This window comes from Cololabis saira, chromosome 20, assembly GCF_033807715.1.
Source record: "Cololabis saira isolate AMF1-May2022 chromosome 20, fColSai1.1, whole genome shotgun sequence".
NCBI lineage: Eukaryota > Metazoa > Chordata > Actinopteri > Beloniformes > Belonidae > Cololabis > Cololabis saira.
Genome location: NC_084606.1, coordinates 26,686,466 through 26,704,731, shown reverse-complemented (window position 1 = coordinate 26,704,731; position 18,266 = coordinate 26,686,466). Strand labels below are relative to the sequence as shown.

The 18,266-nt window shown below is 40.1% G+C and overlaps 2 protein-coding genes across 13 annotated transcripts in view; one reads left to right on the top strand and one right to left on the bottom strand.

The window, feature by feature from the left end:
• cct7 (chaperonin containing TCP1, subunit 7 (eta)) overlaps nucleotides 1-18,266 on the top strand; it is a 418,707-nt gene that overhangs the window by 357,833 nt on the left and 42,608 nt on the right. The gene's annotated exons all lie outside the window — the stretch shown is intronic.
• The window catches only part of mark2b (MAP/microtubule affinity-regulating kinase 2b), a 50,384-nt gene that overhangs the window by 13,400 nt on the left and 18,718 nt on the right, over nucleotides 1-18,266 (bottom strand). For 6 of the 11 annotated variants that reach the window (XM_061709438.1, XM_061709439.1, XM_061709444.1 and 3 more), the window contains exons 2-16: nucleotides 17,671-17,838; nucleotides 16,221-16,274; nucleotides 15,175-15,223; nucleotides 14,864-14,929; nucleotides 14,436-14,506; nucleotides 13,956-14,012; nucleotides 12,245-12,481; nucleotides 11,481-11,600; nucleotides 10,545-10,647; nucleotides 9,667-9,779; nucleotides 9,309-9,383; nucleotides 8,942-8,999; nucleotides 8,177-8,328; nucleotides 7,149-7,243; nucleotides 3,714-3,857 (exon numbers count right to left, since the gene is read on the bottom strand). In XM_061709438.1, coding sequence (XP_061565422.1) covers nucleotides 3,714-3,857; nucleotides 7,149-7,243; nucleotides 8,177-8,328; nucleotides 8,942-8,999; nucleotides 9,309-9,383; nucleotides 9,667-9,779; nucleotides 10,545-10,647; nucleotides 11,481-11,600; nucleotides 12,245-12,481; nucleotides 13,956-14,012; nucleotides 14,436-14,506; nucleotides 14,864-14,929; nucleotides 15,175-15,223; nucleotides 16,221-16,274; nucleotides 17,671-17,838 — 1,562 coding nt within the window. The remainder of the gene's footprint in view (nucleotides 1-3,713; nucleotides 3,858-7,148; nucleotides 7,244-8,176; nucleotides 8,329-8,941; nucleotides 9,000-9,308; nucleotides 9,384-9,666; nucleotides 9,780-10,544; nucleotides 10,648-11,480; nucleotides 11,601-12,244; nucleotides 12,482-13,955; nucleotides 14,013-14,435; nucleotides 14,507-14,863; nucleotides 14,930-15,174; nucleotides 15,224-16,220; nucleotides 16,275-17,670; nucleotides 17,839-18,266) is intronic. The other 5 variants (XM_061709440.1, XM_061709448.1, XM_061709443.1 and 2 more) reach the window with 4 other exon arrangements.

The following is an 18,266-nucleotide window of genomic DNA, read 5'->3' as shown; positions in this document are numbered from 1 at the left end:
ATTATGGAGATGACTTGATAGGAAAGTATATATTTGCATAAAGATAATAGCTGAACATTTTCCAATAGATTTAGGAGTAGTGATTATAGTTGGGAAGAGAGCGTGTCGTAATGACCCGTAGCTGAAATACGTGAAGGTTTTGTTTTCATAGTTAAGCTGCAGAGCCCCAGGTTTAAGAAGCTCTGTTCAGACTTTATGAGCCTGAACTTTGGTCACTTGTGATCTAATCACAAGCAGGCAGCTCAAACTGCATCAGTTAGTCCGAGGTTGTCAGTGCAACGTTACGTAATGGTTGCAACATGAGACGACTGAACGAGCTACGACCTCAAATTCAACAATAAATAAATACACTCAATAATTCCATTTGATTTTTTTTGTGCTTTCCACAACATACTAACCTTTTCTGATTTTGGGTTGTTAAAATCTCATGAAATTATTATTATTATTTTGTGTAATGTAATGTGTGAGCTGATATGAGGCACACTAAATGAAGAAAAGACTTTTTCTACTGATAAAACGTCTTGGTAAAATCAATAACCTTGTCACTGATTCAACCTAAAATGGTTTTATTACATTTTTCTCCTGACCTTAGGTGTCTAAGGGCATTATTGGGATATGTAAACTTCTACAAAAAAAATATCTCAGGTTAAGATGATTTTTTTAAGGAAAATAAATAAACTACAATAAATAAATAAATCTTAGGCTCGACTGGGTTAGCACTATAATTATATGAATTAGTAATGCATCCTGGTACAAAAATATAACTAGGAATCATGGGAAGCCCTGAGCTGCTGAATTTACTGCAACGATAGGAAAGCAGGGGGCTTTCCAGAGTGACTTGTACAGCCTTTCAAATCACTATTAAACAGAACACTTTATTTTGACTATTGATAGACAGTTTATTGATATTGACTATTAATAGTTTAATCTCAGCAGAACCATCATCTTACGTGAAGTCAGGACTTCCAGCGATGACATCCAGCTTAAAGAACAAGACCATAAGTGACCCACATCTCCGGTCTGAGTGTTCAGATTTCATAACTTTCCTTTCCTGTCAGTGTGTGATTGGATCAGCAAAGACGCATGTCGGTGCCAACTCTAAAGTGAGCCACAGACGGCACCGACTTCACACAAATCAGGAGTCATCAGTGCTCACTTACAGTACTTCAACACTTGCTACATCAAACGTGTTCCCAATGAATTTTGATTTATGAGAGGGGGTGTTTGGAGACGGCTGGATAAAAAGGCATGGATGGGAGTCAAGGGCACAGACTATGCTCTGAGAGAAGGGGCCTATTTATTACTCAGGGGTACAGTCTAGGTGGTGGAGTTGTACCTTCCTTCCAGCGTTCCCAACCAGGATCTGAACAGGCCAAGCTCACTGCTGAACGACGCATGCAACAAAATGAGACTTGAACACAGAGCAGACAAAACCACAAACAGCCAGAGGGCCACTTTGAGTTTACCATCACTGGAAACTGAGTCTGAGATCTAAACAGGCTCAGGTGGAGGCCTTGTCTAAGTCGTACATCTGTTCAGCCTCAGAATTTTAGACCTTTTACTCCTAAAGTATGAAAAATGGCTGGCAGTATTTGTTGTGCAAAAAACAGAGGTAAAAGTAATCATCCATCACAGTATTAACAAAGATTATACTCAAAGTAGCCCTTCAAAACAGACACTGTCAAGCAGCTGGAAGCCAGTCAACATGGTGACACATAAAGCAAGACACAAAAACACAAACAGTTGTCAAAGATGCCCAGTTAGAGTACATTACTGCTCTTCATTCAACTAAACATGTCATGAATTAATAAATTCATGTTTCATAGACAAAAATGGAGGTTTCTGCAGTAACTTTAAATACAACATCTACTTATAAAACCATTGAGAGCAGGAGATGAGGGCATCTTGAAAAGGCCAAATTTCCCAATATGGAACTAAAATTCACATTTGTCATACACATAGTGTGATAAAGTCCAAGTAAGGACAATATTCATAATCTAACCGGTCCAGAGGGGGCATGCAACAGATACAAACATGTTTTAACATATACACACACTGACATGAGTAGAAAGCCTTGTTCTTCCCAGAAAATGTACACATTAAACAGTTTTTCCTGCCTTTTATTCACTTTTCCTTACCTGCTCAGCCTACCAGCACAGGTCAACCAGGTTGGTGAGTGAGGCTGGTGGTGTGTGTTACACATTGCTTATAATGTCAAATCTTTTTTTCTAATTTATGACTCTTTAATAAACTAGTTTGTTGAGACATTTTGTTACCCAAAAGCAGCACAAAGAAAATGTTGTCATTTTTAGTTTGGCAGGTTATCAAGTTTAGAGATCCGGCCGGTTGGTTGTTTTAATGATCAAAAAAGCTACATTTCTTATTTCAAATTACATGGTTTTTTTTTCTTATTTCCATTGAGTAAAAGGAGATGACATCAGTTTTATTCCCATACTTTCTGTCCCTTTCTTGAACACTTTGGCCTTATATTCCTGAAACTAAATTGCTCAGATTAATCACTTTTGTCCAGAAAAGTTTGCAGAAAATTTCTGATTTTTAATCTTTTTATACAAATGGCAGGTACAAATAACACCTCATTACCACACAGCTTACCAGCTATTAAGGACTCTGGCACTGGAAATGTGAGACAGTTCTATGAATTGAAGTATTTCTCACTTTTTAGGACATAAGTTAGGAGGGGAAAAACCTCACACGTCAGAGAGAAAGTAGAGCGAAACACTGAAGAAGAAGAAAATCTTCCTGCGAGTCGTCTCTGACTGCTCAGTTATGCTTCAGTGGATATTTCTGCAGTTTGAATGTGACTGACTGAACAAAGACAGGCTATGTCAACATTTCTACTCTGGTACATATTTTTCTACTCTACAATCTAGTTCCTGATGGTTGCCAAGTAACTGGTGAGTCTGTGATGGCCGGATTTAGAAATACTGCACATCTCACTATGTTAACATTGTAATGGTAAATAACCACCGTACATACAATAAATCTTAGATACAAAATTAAGATTTAAGATCAGTGACGATTGTTTTTGCTTTCTGTTTGTGATTTGCCACTGGGGCAAATAATTATAAACCTCAATTAACTTATTTTAACATGGATGATGACACCAGGAAGACAAACGTTTGCCCCTTGTGTTCATTTTTAGCTGGTTAGTGGTTTGCCCTCTAAAAGCAAGCGATGCAGCTCTGCGTGTTAGTGTCTTGCTTTTATGTAATAATGACTAAAAGTCATTTACAAACCAAAAAAGGCATTAACGACAATGAATGGCTTAGCAAAGTAAAAGTCGTAATCCCTGCTCAAGTCATATTTGCTCTGCAAACAATCTAAGTGAGGAGACTCTTGACAAGCAGGGCAGCATTTGCTAAGTGAAGCAGCATCTCTTGAGAGGTGAAAATTCTCCTATTTTATCTATTTCACCATTTGTGGGGAATATATTGACAGGAGGTCACTGTATTAAGTCGGGTTGTGTCACCATGCATATAAAAGGTTATAAAAACGATTTAAATAAAGGAAAATAAATAAGCTGGTGATTGTTTTCAGAGCCAGCATAACTTTATCTTGTCTTCACCGCTCCCGTTTCCTTTGTCCATTTCAAGAAAAACGAGGTGTTTGCACTGAAAGGCTCCGAGGAGGGGTCTTGATTTGTGTTTGCATTTGTGTGTGTGTCTGTGGGAAACACAGAGAGCGAGACTTGCCTGGATCGTGGTGCGTGCAGGTCAGAGGGGCATGGATGATTGGACGAGGACAGGGACTTGTGGTGACGGGGACGCGAGGAGGAGGAGGGCGAGAGGACGGCTGCAGCCGAGGCAGTGGAGGCTCGGGAGCCCGGAGTGTTTAGGCTGGGAGGGGAGGGAGAGGAGGAGGAGCGCCCCGCCCGACACACACACACACACACACACACACACACACATACAATCACACCACAATCATGAATGAGCAATGCAAGACAAACACACCCAAACACACGCACGACCAGGCATTCCCATAGACACAAGCAGACCGGGCGGGGTTGGTGTGAGGGTGGGTGGGGGTGGGGGAGTGAGTTGGAGGATGGTTAGAAGCAGCACTTATCAAACACAGTAAAGGGAGGGGAGAGAACAGTGTCACAAACACAGGAGGAAGAGTGGAGGAACAGGAAACACATGAAACGAGAAGACATGAATAAACACACACAGTTGGTTTTTTGCTGAAGACTTTGTGGTTTCACAAAAAAAGAAAGAAAGAAAGAGAGGAAAAACGACTGACTAGGCTCTTCTGCATTTATCTTTTTATGTGAAATTCACCTGCCAATGCAAAGACCAACTTTAACACACATTTCTGCTGGGACAGATTTATCACACACAAAGATGTGGACCAAGTCACGACAAGAATGTGCAAAGCAATGAAACTCAGAAAATTATAACATGTAGGGGGGAAACAAAACCTTTTTATAATGTTTTATATTCTAAATACTTTGTTTTATGCTATCTATTTCTGATGTGAATCATTATACCTGGCAGAGTTGTGTGCTGCAAAGACTAAATTTCCAATATCAAGTTAGATATCAAGTTGGACACTAACTTGCTTCTTTTTTTCTTTTTTTTTTTAACCTTTTGCTCAAATATTAACCAATTACAAAGAGTTGTTGTGCTACACTCACTCCTTTACAAGTTTCACCGGTCTTGTTACTCCAGCCGGTCAAACACCAGCCTGCTTCCTCTTAAATCCTTCCTGTTTTCCCCCAACTGTACACAATCTAGACTTCGGTCTATTTATGAAGAGTGAACTTTCACTAAAGAGCCTTCTGAGTCCCCTTAACTCAGCAGGCTCGCCATGGCTACGAAGCTTTGCACATTACTGACAGCTTGAACTTGACTTTGGTCCACACAGAGATGAAAAAATAAAACCCCAACAAAAAACTCACAGTAAGGGACAGCGGAGACTGGTACCAGAGGGAGGCACAGAGAGATATCTCAACAGAGAGCAGAGAAAGTGGGCAATAAGAGAAAGAGGGACATTTACCAAAGCTAACCAACAACTGCTTATTATAAAGACTGCAAACACAGAGCTTAAACAAACACAAACTCTCTTTCTGGTGAGGATTAGCAGGGCTAGTGATGGAAAAATGACTATATTCACTGGACAAATCAGGATGTGGCATGTGTTTGAGAACACAAGAACGTGTGTTTAAACTTGTGCCAATATGTATGCGCAAAGTCTGAGTACATATGCGGATATTTTTTGTGTATGAGCCTATTCAGAAGCAAGTATAGGGGCCAAACAGGGCCAGTAAAAGTGAATACTCCATCACAAGCCTTTGTAATCTTCTTAGAGGGAGAGGGGAGGAAACAGAAACATAAAGTAAGATTAATATAAAGACAAGGAGGGAAAAAAAGGAAGTAATGAAAGGAGGTGGCAAGGAAATGTGAATAACTTAGTATCCAGAGGGACAAGAGCTCAGACGTAGATAAAAGAGGAGCAAATTAAGAAAATTAGGAAAGAACAGAAAGGATAAAAGAGAGAGGGTTGATGGTGTATAACAAGTATTAAAGCCCATACCTCAAAGCATTAATGATGATCAAATAAAGTAAAAATCAAAAGCAAAATGGCAACTACAACCTCAGCAGAGACTACCATAGTTAATACACCCATTGTACTACCAAAAAAAGCAATGACATCTCAAATGACCGCTTCATCACCGTGCACTGCTCATCGAATCTTACAACGAATAGGAGAAATTTGTTGAAACTACTCTAGAAATCACCACTTGAGCATAGCTTTGTTTTTGTTTGTCATTCTGTAGATGAAAGTACTACTCTGGGAACAAGCGGTCATTTGAGACTGATACAGGTAATAAAGCAATATGAACCATGAACGCTGCGTCACAGTAGAGATTATGGTTTGGCTTAATGTTTAATGCTTTTAAGAAAGCACACAGAGCATATGGCTGGTTAAGCATGAGTGATGTGCGGATAGCTGCATGTGTGGGGACGCAGGGCTGTGTAACTCCAAAGGTCAGCCCTCATGGAAATTCAGGACGTGGACGTTAACGTGAAGTTAAACGTGAAAGGGGCTGGGTTTAATTTGACCTTTAAATATTTATTCATCTTAAATAAAATAAGCAGCTCCAGTAGGCACCAATTGCTGTTTAAATTGGCTGAGGAGAAAAGGAGAGCTGAAAGGATAAACTACATTTAGGAAGAGTAAAATGGGAAGTATTACATACTGCGATATGTAAATCCAGTGAAAGAAAATGGATGAGTGTTATTTTTAACTAACCCATATAAAAACAACAATTTTTCTTTCTTTAAGGTTTAAAAAAAACAATAAAACAGCAAATATGGACTTATAAATATGGATATTATATATTGAATAAACACACACACAGATCAGCCACAACTTTAAGACCACTAACAGTTAAAGGAGAACTTGATACAATGCAATGTCCTCATTTTCTCATAAATGCTTATCTGAAACTTAAACACTTCTGTAGACCAATCATAGCCCCTCAACGGCAACATCAGGGAACACAATGATAAAGTCTAATGTGTTCACCTGGCCCTCCAAAAAACTCCAGATATTAGTCTCATGGAATCTATTAATCATAATAATGATAATACACAGGTGGTCATAATGTTATGGCTGATCAGTATATATGTATATTTATACATTTTTCTTGACTGGTGATAAGAGAATTGATGGTCGGGGTTGTCATTTTTTTTTTATCGTGTTGCTAACCAGCATCAAAAAATATATTGCATGTGTTTCTCGAACTCGTTGCTCCGAGTGAATGGCCTTATGCGACTACCCCGGGTAATCTGTAAACCACAGGAGATTTGGCCTATATTCCCAGGAGAGGATAGTTTTCAAGTCCAGGAGAGTTGTGGGTCTCCCCTGAGCCAGCTGGCAGCATTCTGGAGAATACCAGCCAAGGTCTGGGATTCAGTCGCCGAGACAGCTGTGGGACTACTTCATTCACTAACCATGATGAGTGTGTTCCTATTATGTGTGCTTGTTCAGGAAGCAACACCGCTTCACTTTCAATGAGGACAAAAAATATCTTTGAGGATAACTACATCCGAGTGTATTTGCCGTTAACTTTCCAAAACAGCCCTCTTCAGTAACTCTGAGTATTTCGTGTGTCTGTGTACCTGTCCTTGCCATTCTGAATACCCTGGCCGATCGTGGCCCTTTCAGTTAGTGGAGAGTTTCGACTGCGACCAGTACCGGTGGACAGGATGCTATTCTGAAAGGGAGAGAGAAGTCAGATAAAAATGTTAGAAAATCACTGCCAGAAGGTACCAAGACATTCTTGGACCATCTAAATGTAAGCTTACCAAGGAACAAGTAGGAGTGCATAAAGTTAAATAAATCACAACTTAATTATCCCTGCAGAGAATTTCTATTTTTTTTCCTGAAGCTTGCAAAAATGACCCACAATCATACATAAATGTTATTTTAAGGCTTGTCGAAAAAGCTGAGATAAACAAATATTCAGTCTACACTGTTTCTCTTTAAAGTGAGCTGATCAAAATACCCGTTAACCACAACTACACGAACCTGATGCCTTTTTTTCACAGCCATGTCAGACCTCAATAGTCATGTTTTATATTTTTTAAATATTGGTTGGTTGGTATTACATGGCAACATGCCTAATTATACTGCCATTTGATAACATTAAAACACAAATGACTGACTTATCTTATTCCACATTTACAGTTGACAAAATCTTCTGTAAGTGACAATTATGGAAAAATAGCATCACACAAGTATAACAGAATAACATGCTGCGGACTTCAACTTTCAAATACCACTTGAAACCTTAACCTAACCTTAATTGCCATTTTTAACATAATTTAATTATTAACCAGCTATTCTGCTGCTCTTTGGACCATAGCACAAGAAATTAACGCTGATGCCATCTTCTGCTGTAGAAAATTAATGAATTTCCATTTCAGTCAGCTTTCCAGAAGCTGTTTATTTCATTTCATTTTTACATCCTTTGGTGTGGCCAGAAACAGCTCTTTACTACTTCGCTTTTCCCTCCAAGTATCATTCCTTCACCGGGGGGGCTGTCCAATATCATCGTGAGGTTTTTATGACACCGCAGCCCCACAGACAGGACACAAAACTTCCTTGTGTGTGTTTTTTTTAGTAGATTAAATGTGGAATTTCTTACAGTGGAAGGCGTGGCGCTCTTTTTGCGGTCAGTGGAGACCAGAGGGCTGGCTGGCACCTTGGTCGTGGAGCTGCCTGATGAACTTTTCCTCCCAGAATCCTCCACTGCAGACCGGTTGTCTCCTTGACCTCCCCGCTTGGAGTACGAGGAGCCTAGTGCAGCAGTGTGTGCATCAGAATTCAGTCAGTTACTGTGTTTTGTGTAATCCGTTATTGTTGGTCTCTTTCCTGTCATCTGTCATGAAGCATCTGGACTCACATTGAACTAGATTTGTTAGATTACAATGAACTGAATGGAAAATGAATTTTGTTGTTGATTGAAATGAATAAAGGTCAAGACAGCTTTTTATCCCAAAATTATGTTTTTGTACTACCTCCATTTCTTCTATTCACCCTTGGTCACTCTTCAAAAATTCCTCACCCACCTCCTTTTTACATGAACTTTTACCCCACCTATAACATTATCAAATATCCTTTTTACCTCAAATTTTTCAACAATATAAGTACATACAGTATGTTTTCTGCATAAGTTGTTCCATCAAATACAAATATGATGAAATTACCAAGTAGTATGACAAAAGTTTCTCGTTTTTGCCTCACCGTGACAATAGCAGTATTCTTCAATCCTAAAGTTACAAGTTCATTAAAACCTCATTTCAATCTGCAGCTCCATCCATTTTCCCTCCCGTGACCCTTTAAAACACACACAGACACCTCACCCTTCCACTCCAACACACACACACACACACACACACACCAATCTCACCCTGATCGTTGGCTCTGCGGTTCTGAGGCTTCTGGTTAGACGATACACTGCGCTGTACCTAAGAACGGCAAGATAGACACATGGAAGTGCAGTATTCTAAGTATTGTACTGTTTAACTATCAGGAAAACTGCCATTGACCAGCATTGGGGGAATTTAAACAAAATAAAAAGGTTGCAATCCAACTGCAGTGCTTACAGCTATCAGCTAATATGATTCATATTTAGGTTTTTAAGTTCAAATGTTCTGTTGTGTGTATATGTTCAAAAAGGTATGGTATAAATAAACACTGGATAATTCCTTTCTGCCATTGGCGGAAGTTGGTAAACCAAATGCATTAGCAGAGACTAGTCTGTTTTCTGATTATACCTTATGAGATGGGGAGGGGGCATTTTTGTTGCTTACATCACTTCCTGGTCGTGGCTTGATGCCACTTTCATCCAACTGATGGAACAGGAAAAAAAAACACACACACACACACAGTTTAGTACATCTGTGATCAGGTGAAAGAGGGAAACTGGAGTCAATACAACAAATACAAAGGTGTAATAATACTTTTTAGAGAATACTATTATGAGAATACAGAAGTTTTTCGAGGAAAAATATGTATAGGCTATGTTAACGCTACTCCGTACAAACCACTCTCACTATGTAAAACACATGCAAAACACTGTTCATTCAGCATCAGCTACACTAGATAGTCTAAGAGGATGTAAATATGTGAGACCTCAGAGTTCCTGTAGTCCAGAAGCAGGTATGCAGCCATCACGTCATTGTACTTCTGGTTCACCAGTGAGTCCTGAATCTCCTCTTGAGAAAATCCCATCTGCAGCATGATGTCTGCACAAAAAGAGCAAAATGTGTTTATAATTAGAACTGTGAACTTACTGTACACTCATAAATCTCCCAATGCTAAATTATCCCGGCAGGATAAAAGAAAAAAAGAAAAGAAGACAAATCTGTGCCTCAGGGTTTATGTTAGAGGAACAAAATGAAGAGGCCTGTTCTTTTATGGCACTTTCGCACTAGGATTTACTTGGCCCAACTCGGCTCGGTGCGGTACGGCACGGTTCCACACGTGTGTTTTCGCACTGCCAGGGGAGAAGCGGGCAGGTTGGGGTGAAGCTGCTGTGACGTACTCGACGCAACCGCAACCGCTTTGTTCATGTCGGCGCTGATGAGAAATCAGCTGGAGCCGGGAGCGGCTGAGAGTAAAACAGCCCATCTACATCGCTTTTTGAATTTTTTCTCGACAGCCACCAGGTTTATGAACATCTGCACCTCAGAGTTGGATCACCAAACAGACGTTTTGCGCTTTATAATAAAATCGCCGCGAGCCGCAAGTCCCCTCGCGCTGACTCCCGCTTCCTGATTCAAACATCTGACGTCCCCGCCCCCCGACCAATCGGTGGCGAGGAGGGTGGTGACGTCAGAAATAGTCCCTGCTCAGCCCGCTTTCAGTACCTCACTGAAATGGTTACAGAAAAAAGTATCGACTTGGAGCGGCTCTACCCGTCTCAGCCCTAGTGCGAAAGCGCAAAACGGGTAGAACCGAGCTAAGGTGATACTAATGCAAAAGCGTCATTAGTGTGATTCGCAGTGTACCTGTTCTCCTGGGGTCCTTATAATCTGGCTGAGGTTCGATGTAGGGTTTGAGTTCCTCCTCCTCATGTCCCACGTTCATCCATCGGTCCCTCATTATCTGCTGCTGGGAACAAGGCTTGCGTAAACAGGACGGCATGAGATGTCAAAAAAGATAAACGGGGAGAAGGAGGAAAGATAAAAAGCAAAGTGGATGACCACTCTGTCTTCTGTTCTTCATTTTCCTTCAACAGTTTTTTTTATCATTCTGCGTGTACTTCCAATATGCAAATAAACTTGATTCTGTCAATTCAAATCACTTGAAAAAATGTAAATCTAATCCCCTTGAGATTATCCCTCTCCCAATGAGAGGTCCTCAGACATGAAAACAAATAAAATGATCATGATTTACACAGCTGGCATCAAGCAAACTTGTAAGCATCCAGTAGGATTAAATTAAGTGGCGTCAATCACACAGCAGCTTCAAGCAAACTATGATGGTTCCGCTTGTGTCAACAATCTCAGTCAGCGGAGATGCACACTCCTGATCCCAAGTAGGTGAAGAACAAGCATCGTAAGACATTTAAAACCAAAGTTAAATCCAGCGTTGCTTATATATTTGGCATGACAAGCCAAGGATCAACAAAACTTGCTTTGCTAAGCTACTAAGACTGTCTGAGACAGTGTTAGTAGCTTAGCAAAGCTCCCACCTCAGTAATATTTCTCAACAAGTGATATTAAACGTTGATTGAGTGCCAGAAAATGTATTACTTCCTAAATCTTAAACTAACCTTTAAAAAGCACTTTACACTTGAACAAGAGCCATCTGTGGCTGATGCTGTTGTATATGCAGCATCTCTAGGTCTAGCAACAGAGAGTACTTGGAGAATGTCTATAGGCTATCCGAAGTTGGCTTAAGTTTCGGCTTTGTACTGTATGTTAGTGCACAGTGTAGTATACCTCAAGGCTGCCTCTTTTGGAAGGGTTCAGGATCAGGAACTTTTTGAGTAAGTTCTCACAGTCGGTGGACATGTAGAAGGGAATCCTGTATTTACCACGCAGCACACGCTCCCTCAATTCCTGAAGATGGACAAGTACAGTGAAAGCTAATGGTTAATGCGTGCTTTCTAATAATAGAAAACCACTGTTCCATCTGTATTCTGTTACTCAAGTTTCTATTTAGATCAATCTCATACAGGCATTAGGACTTTAGCTGTGGTTACGCCCCAAGTGAATTACAGTTTTTAAAGAGCAGCCTAAAGCAAGAGCTGGTTAGCAACTGAAAAAGCTACACATTTATAAACCAATGAGTAAAATGACTGATGTAGGTTGAGAACAAAATGAAAGTATATTGTTTCAGTGAGATTTTCATATCAGCTGTATCACAATAAATGTCATGATGCCCACCCGAAATGAGCCTGTGTTAACACAATGAGTCATCTGAGAGGAGAATGTGACAATTGGTGTGAATGATTGTGTTTAACTTTACTTCCAAAAATCATTACAAGTGTTGTTTAAAAGCTGAAATACCGAAAAACCTATTTTAAAACTGGTCCAAATTTAAGAAGCTATCCATTCACTATCTTGAGTTCAATTTCTCTATTCTGTGCAGAAGAGGAACAGAAACGAGCAGGACAAATACTACAACCACCCACAGAATACAGATATCCGCTTATGCAATGTTCATGAACACACACAACAACACGCTCTTTCCTCTTCCCAACCTTGAGGTTTTGTCCATCAAAGGGCAGCGAGCCGCTGACCAGTGTGTAGAGAATCACTCCCAGGCTCCACACGTCCACCTCAGGCCCGTCGTACTTCTTGCCCTGGAAGAGCTCCGGGGCTGCGTACGGCGGGGAGCCGCAGAAAGTGTCCAGCTTGTTCCCCAAAGTAAACTCATTACTAAAGCCGAAGTCTGCTATCTTGATGTTCATGTCTGCATCCAGCAGCAGGTTCTCTGCCTGCAGATGAACAGGGCGAGAACAGATGTATGATGCACCGCACAGAGGATGTCAAGGGTAACAGGAGGACATGTACAGAAGTAAAAAAAGGAACAATTAATATTCGGGGATTAATTTGTCCAGCACAGTTTAGGAGACAAGGAATTAAATAATAGGCTACAGAAACTGTAAAGCTATGTTTAACAGCTTAAACAAATTTTCAGTGGGATGCAAATGAGTGAACGGTTTCATCTTATTAAAGATAGTTGTCTAATACACTTTGCATGATATGTTAAGTGAGATGCCATAACTTATGCCTCTGTGTGTATGTCAAGCCTAAACTGAGTCAGTGAGTAGGGAGACAAGAGTTGCCTAGCAACAGGTGCGCTCTTCTTTTCCCCTTCTCTGAATCCACAGTGCTTGAGTGAGCTTACATAGTACACACAACACTATGTGTAAATCAAAGAATGTCTGTTTTTCATGATTAAGGATGAATATTCTATTTTAAATTCATGATCACATTCTGAGCTGGTCACACATTACAAGTGTGCTTATAGCAAACACAGTCGTCCAACCCACAGAGTCTGAAAATAAGAAATACTGGGCTTTCAAGTTTAGACTGAAAGCAGGCAGAGACTCGTATTACCCCTAAATACTCTTGCAGAGCATGTTTGTCCTGCCCAGCGAGAGGATGTGGTGGATTTAACAGCCACAGAACAAGAAAGATTAGGATACTACGCATGATGGCAGGCATTACAACAATGAGTGTATTTCTAACAGAAGTCACATTTCCTTTGCTGCATGACTTTCAGAGTCAAAACAACTAGCTTTAAAAAAAAAAAAAAAAAAAAGTAAGTCTTTGATTATCTTTTTTGAAAATAGAAAAAAAAAAGAAAAAGGAAAAAAAAAAAGATAAATCAGATTTCATGAGTCTCTTGTTTTTTTCCCCCCAAAAAAGATCGTGTTGGGAGGGGACTACTGTGACAGGAGGTTCCTGTGGGGTTAGGGTAACAGCAATCATGATAATGTCCACAGGTCTGCCTTCTGGCGCAATAAGAGGATTTACAACTCTGCATAATATGATGAACCAAAATGACCCGGAAGCCTGGAGCTGTGTGTGTGTGTGTCTGTGTGTCTGTGTGTGTGTGTGTGTGTGTGTGTGTGTGTATTCAGTTTTGGAAGCAAACACTGCGAATCTCCTGGTAATGACAAATGAACCAAACTAAAACGGAGCATGATGGGGCTCTCTGGTTCTACTAACACACATCTACAGTATGTGGGGATGGATGTGCCTTATGCATATTTTAATCCCTGCACTAAAAGAGGGCAATTGTCTCATCTTTGTGATTAACCTCGCGATCACCTGTTTGTGGGGGTGGCAGTTAATCTCAAAGATTTAAATCATTTGAAGATTAATGTGGCTAGCCAGAGAGCTTCCCCTGACGCAGGATACACAGCAATTCAATAACGCGCGAGTGCATGGATGTGTTCTCACCTTGAGGTCTCTGTGTACTATACACTTCTGATGACAATACTGCACCGCTGACACGATCTAGAGGGCAACAAAGTGGGTGAGAGAGAACGGAGGAGGAGAGAAAAGACGACATGACAGACAGGGTGAAATAGTTAGACGATGGAGTAAATGAAGCTGAAAACGCTTCATTAAGATTTCATCAGAAAGTCATCATGAGGAACAACTGGGGATGCAAGATTTAAGCGGTTCTTTCACCTCCTGAAATTTAAATGATCAGTCAATTATTGAACAAATGTCTAATTAAAAGGAGTTTCTAGTATAGTATTACTTTATCAAAACATTATACGCAACTCTAGAGTAACCAAATACAATTTCATGTTTTGGTCCATGTACATTTATTGTTGGCAATTTCCATCTTGCCTCTCATTGTTTAAAAACTGCACACCAGCTGAATTCACAGTCCAATTTGCCTTTGAGGTATAGGGAAGAAAATAAATATACCTGTCTGAATTTGGCACGTGCTTCTTTCTCCTTCATTCTGCCATGAGCCACCAAGTAATCAAAGACCTCTCCTGGGAGAGCCAGGAAAAAAAGACGACATGAGATTTAGTGTTGGAACCTGATATTTGTCTCCTCGAAGCCAGAATAAAAGGCTCAAGAAAATACTGAACATTGTCCCTGATTGACCCGAGACGGAGAACAGTGACTTATAGCTGTTAGTATTTAATTATTTTGTCATCTTTAATGTCTTAGCTTGACAGCGATAACAAGAGTAAACAGTCAGTGTCCTTTTCTTCCCTGAAAATATACTTTAAGAGTAAATTTATGTCACTAGTCACAATGTTGGTTGGTTTGGTCCATTAGTTTATTATCTAACATACGGAGAGCCAAGCTCCAGGGCCAGTGATTTCTCAGGGACATGCACTTACCTCCACTGGCGTACTCCATTACCAAGTACAAAGTCTTCTCTGTCTCTATCACCTCAAAGAGCTTCACTGCACGGGAAGAGAAGAAGGAATTAGAGGGGGAGGTGAACAAAAAGCAACCTACAAGAATGGAAGGAATGGTGATAATAAATTAAGAAAAAAGAAAAGTGAAAGGCAAAGCAGAAAATAAAAGTAAAAAGGGAACAGGATTATCATCACTTGGCTTGGATACGGGACCTTGAGAGAGCGATCGAGTCTCACAGTTTCTAATGAAGAGACAACAGAGTGGACACTCGCGTTTCAATGTGACTCACCTATGTTGGGATGATTCAACATCTTCATGATTCTCACCTCCCGGAAGAGCTGCAAGGAACAAGCCCCAAATGCTGAGTCAGTTATGCCATTTGACAGCAGAATGAGGTGGTTCGGTTTTATTTTACATTTTCCCTCACAGTGCACTGTCAGTGTCTTTGTGACCCCGAGTGCACTGCGAGGGTTAAAGGAGACAAATTGTGCCCCCTTTTATGGTTTATGGTATCAATGAAATCTCATGACATGTTTTGATCAAAATACAAAGTCAATCATTTTACTTTGATCTTGGTTTTAACAGAAATTTTAACAGAATTTAAAAAAATACATTAAATTAAAATTGAATTTAAATTTTAACTGAAATACATATGAGATTCCAGGGAACAAATACAACGACTAGATAACATTATGTTGGAGTTTTTGATTTGATGCCCACTTCAGGAAACTAAATACATAGTCTCAAGGAAAGAAAAGCACACTATTTCTTATATCATGTCCTCCCAAATATTTGAAATTTACTTCATACATTTCGTTTGAATTTGTGCCTAAAAGGAAGTCTCAAGCAAGACCCCAGAATCATAATGTGTGGTTGTAAAAAAAAGAGGGCACAAAAACAAAGATTATGAGGGTCAAATCAAACAATTAGTATCTTGTCAGATGTTTCATACACCTGCATCGGGACTCGAGTTTATATTTTACGCCTCGTGCCTGTGGAAGGATGAATATTTGCTCTGTGAATTCAGTGTGCAAGCATTCATGGTTAGACAGCGTGCATGTAAGTGGACAGACCCCACCCTGCCATGATCAAAGGAAGTAATTGCAGCTTGTTTCCTGTAATTAAAACTCTCTCTGGAAACTGGACCACTTCATAGAGATAGAGAAGAGGCAAAGAGAGAGAGAGAGAGGAAGACATGTGGGGCACTTGAAAATCAGTTCTCAGAAAAGGGAAAAGAGGGAGTCAGGTTTAAATTTTCTCCCTATATATACACATGTGCGTGCGTGTGAGAGAGAGAAAGAGAGAGAGAGAGAAGAATGGGTTTAAGAGACGCACCTTTTGCAAACTGGAGGAGTTCAGCTGTGTCTTATCTATGATCTTAACAGCCACCTGAAAACAAAACAAGAGTACGTTTACTGATTATTATAACTTATTTTATACATGACACATACTGCAGTGGATTTGTTGTATTTTATTCTCACAAACCAGCAAAACCACATCAAACACAAGCATCAGAAATGATACAATCTTTCAGGACTGAGTCATAAACACACAATCACAGCAGGAGATAGTTGCAAAACAGAGAGAAACGCACTTATGGTGTGCTGAAGCATGGTTTGAGCCCAAACCATAATAAGCTTTCAAGTTAATAATCCAACCGTCTTTAAAAGTAAGGGAGAACGAAAGATATAAAAACACGGAAATGGAAATAAACGGACATAAAACCGGAGCCTGAGAAAATAAAACAAATGAGACACGAATGAGAGGGATTCAAAGTCAGGGATGTGGAAAACAGGAATGAAACAGAAGAAAGAAAAGCAGATGTGTGAAAGTAGAAAACAAAAAAAACAGACAAAATATAGTGAGATCTACTTCTGTCTGCTAACTTGTTTCGCACATTTCTAGGTTATGCCCGTCTGACTCTTTCATGCTCTCAGACTCGCCCTTGTTTTCTGTGTGTGTGTGTGTGTGTGTGTGTGTGTGTGTGTGTGTGTGTGTGTGTGTGTGTGCAAGTCACATGGAGTGTTATCAGGGTGTCAGGCACAAAGTTGTCACACATTGACAGAGCCCGCCCACCGTACTCTCTCTCGCACGCAAAAAAAAGAAAAGAATCAACGGTTAAGTTGACTGGGCATCAGACGGAGGCCAGCATGGGCTCACTCGTGACATCGCCCTTCCCTTGTAGGGACAGATCGCCTTGTTACATCACATGTAAAATTCCCTGATAACTGGAGACATTTAGGCTCTCTTTTCAGACTGACAATGGTGATCTAATCTCTGTCAGTAGAGGTAAAGCCTCCAAAGCCATGACACTGTTAGATCTAACCAAAGATACTGTTTGTTTTTTTTCACTGCGAGCAAAAAAAAAACTCTCCCTGACATTGATATCTCTGTTTTTATCATCTTAAGATATCAAATATATATAAGCATTCTTTTTTTTTATACGACTTGTTTTAGGTTAGAATAAGATTAATTGCCCCCCCCATAAAAAAGGCTAATAGTTTCTTCAAGTGAAGGGCTGTAATGGAGAATTTTCATGCTCATTCATGATTTTCTTAGCTTGAATTTTTTGTCTTAAAAGCAATTAGCTTTGTTTAACCATCACAAATCCTCCGTGATAGTTCAAACTGAAAGACCACTAATTGCTTTCTGCTGCAGGTAAGAATGGTTGCTCACAAACACACCTCACAATCCCACACGGAGGGGAAATATAGTCAATAGTAGAGCATTTCTACAGTGTTAAAAGTCACATCCAAAAAATAAGAAAATGTGCGTGAATGCCCACCTCTTTTCCTGTGAGGACATGTCGTGCCAGTTTAACCTTTGCGAAGTTGCCTTTGCCGATGGTCTTCAGCAACCGATAGTTACCGATGTGCGGCTGCTCTTCTGTCGTGGTCGTGGCCACAGAGTTCCGACATCGCGACATGCTGGATCGGCCGGAGGACTTCTGCTCCTGCAGAAATAAAGGTGAAGACGGGAATAGTGAAGCAGCCGACTGGAGAAAGCATCACACCGCATGTGAAAAGTGTGATGTGCCCTTCAATAGGAGCTACCCTTTTCACACAGATGTTGATTGACTTTTCGACCATCTCTGGAGCCTCCTTAGAAGGTGCTACATCTGTTCCCTATGTTGAATTTCTGTGCAAACTGTAGTTGGGCAGAATAAAGGCACAAGTTCTGGTTCTAAAAAGTATTTATGAAAACAGGTACCAACTAGTTCCTGTCAACAGTTTAACTACTATATTATCCTGAGAAATAAAAACAATTAAAAAAAATTTAAATACAAAAAAAAAAATGATAAAACACTGATAATGAAATTAAATCTTTGTGAAGTGTAAACAGACAAAAACACTTAAAACAACAATCTTAAAGTCAAATATA